Genomic DNA, 1,865 nt, shown 5'->3' on the forward strand with positions numbered 1-1,865 from the left:
GCGTCCCTGGCGCTGCACACACAGCGGACCCTCCACGGTCCCCGGCGGCACCTGCCCGCGACAGGCTTCGTCGGTGACCAGGACACACCCCGCCCTCCTTAAAGGAAACGAGTAAAGGCGGTCACTCACATTTGGAGCCTGAAGACGACCCGCTGACGGCCGATCTCGACGCCCCCTTCATGGAGAAGACGCCTTTGCCCCGGCGAGTTGTGGTGACGGCCACTCTGGGGCGCTTCAGGGGGATGGCCGTGCGGGGCGGCGGCGGCACGCGGCCGTGGTACTCGAATAACCTTCGGGAGACACAAACGGGTGTCGTGAGTCGGCGTCTGCCCGGGTGCAACGGTTTCGCCCAGAAGCTCCTCACGCCAAGGCGTGGAGCGATGCCGAGCAGGCCTCGCGGGGGACGTCAGCGCACGGCTCGTCCTCGCTGCCGCCCTGTCACATCTGGAAACGGGTCTTCCCTAGAAGGCTCGTTTCTCGAAAGACGGGAGAGCACGGTCTACGCCTCCCGACTCCAGACTCCGAGTCTCCCGCGGGAACCCGTCTGCAAGGCGTGATGCGGGACAACGAGCTTGGCCCCCGCGGCGCCATGTGCTTCGCTGCAACCACACTGAGCCCGGCTTAAGGGATGTCCCCTTTACCGCCGGAAATGACCCGCTCACCCATCAGACACTGATCAGCACCTAGTCTGAAGACAGGAAGCGAGTGTGCGGAGCCAGGACCAAATCCCAGGAAATCTGTCCCATCGCCAAACAGCTCGGAAAGTCAGACCGGGGTGACGGAAACAGCTGTGAGGGGTGACCTGGGACAGTGCACGGCTCTAAGGGCGTCGTGAGTGAGGACAATGGGGATGGGACTCGGCTGAGATGCTGCGGGCCCGGGGCAAGCTCTGCGGACCACCGCGCCGGAGGGAAACACGCATCCGCGTTGTTGTTCTGACCGTCTGCTGGGCGTGCCAGCTGAGACGACAGGTATTTGTCCGATCGGCCACTGAAGATTTCCCTCACAAGAGGAAATGCCGACGGCGCTCTTCGCAGCTTTTGGTAAAAAGTGAAACGTGGGATGCGCCGCAATCGGTGCATTTTCATTAAACGATGACAGGAATAAGAGTATGTGCATTTACTCATTTATATAAACGTGTAATCCACTGGGTTTTCAAAAGCTCCATTTCACACTGTGTACACACAGACAACACATTTTCATGCGACTTAGCACATTTGAGAATCACAAACATTTAGAGCAAAAAAATGAGGATGTATTTACTCATTTATTTTTAAAGACTCTTCGCCAGCGAACCAGATGTGCTGTTATTCATTATAAAGAGCATTACTGACTTAGAAGGATGATTGTTACACATTTTACTGTGACATCATTACATAGATCATGTTCTCACAAGGGCTTTAAACCTGACGATAAAAATAATCTATTGCAAATGTCAGCAATGAGAAAACCAGAACAGAAAAGAAAATTAAAAAATCTCTTCTAATAGGTTATTTCATAACTTTGCTTCTTATTTACACATACAGATGAACATAGGATAATTCTTTTTTGAAAGCTATAACAACAATTAAGATAAGCTGGTTTCCAAATATTCATTCATTCGTTTGGGGGAATAAAAGTAGTATATAACCCATACTGGAAGCAGAACCGAGTTCTAGAAATGTCTCCAGCGTCAGAAAGCCAGAGCGTTAGAAACGTCTGGGAAACAAACAAGCTGAGAACAACTGAGAGGCGTCTGGAGAGGGGCAGGAAGGGACCGAGAGCTCCAGGGAGACCCCGTCCTCTGCGAACCAGCGAAGTCCAGCAGCCCGGGAACTGCTCGCAGAGAACAGGTCGTGGGTGTCGCCATACACGGTTTACTTCGA

At 53.2% G+C, this 1,865-nt stretch overlaps 1 protein-coding gene across 1 annotated transcript in view; it reads right to left on the reverse strand.

The window, feature by feature from the left end:
- Nucleotides 1-1,865, reverse strand: part of RALYL (RALY RNA binding protein like) — a 193,029-nt gene that overhangs the window by 22,779 nt on the left and 168,385 nt on the right. Inside the window, exon 8 of the mRNA XM_011375937.1 lies at nt 130-290. Within this exon, the coding sequence (XP_011374239.1) occupies nt 130-290 (161 nt within the window). The remainder of the gene's footprint in view (nt 1-129; nt 291-1,865) is intronic.

This window comes from Pteropus vampyrus, unplaced genomic scaffold (genome assembly GCF_000151845.1).
Source record: "Pteropus vampyrus isolate Shadow unplaced genomic scaffold, Pvam_2.0 Scaffold280, whole genome shotgun sequence".
Lineage (NCBI taxonomy): Eukaryota > Metazoa > Chordata > Mammalia > Chiroptera > Pteropodidae > Pteropus > Pteropus vampyrus.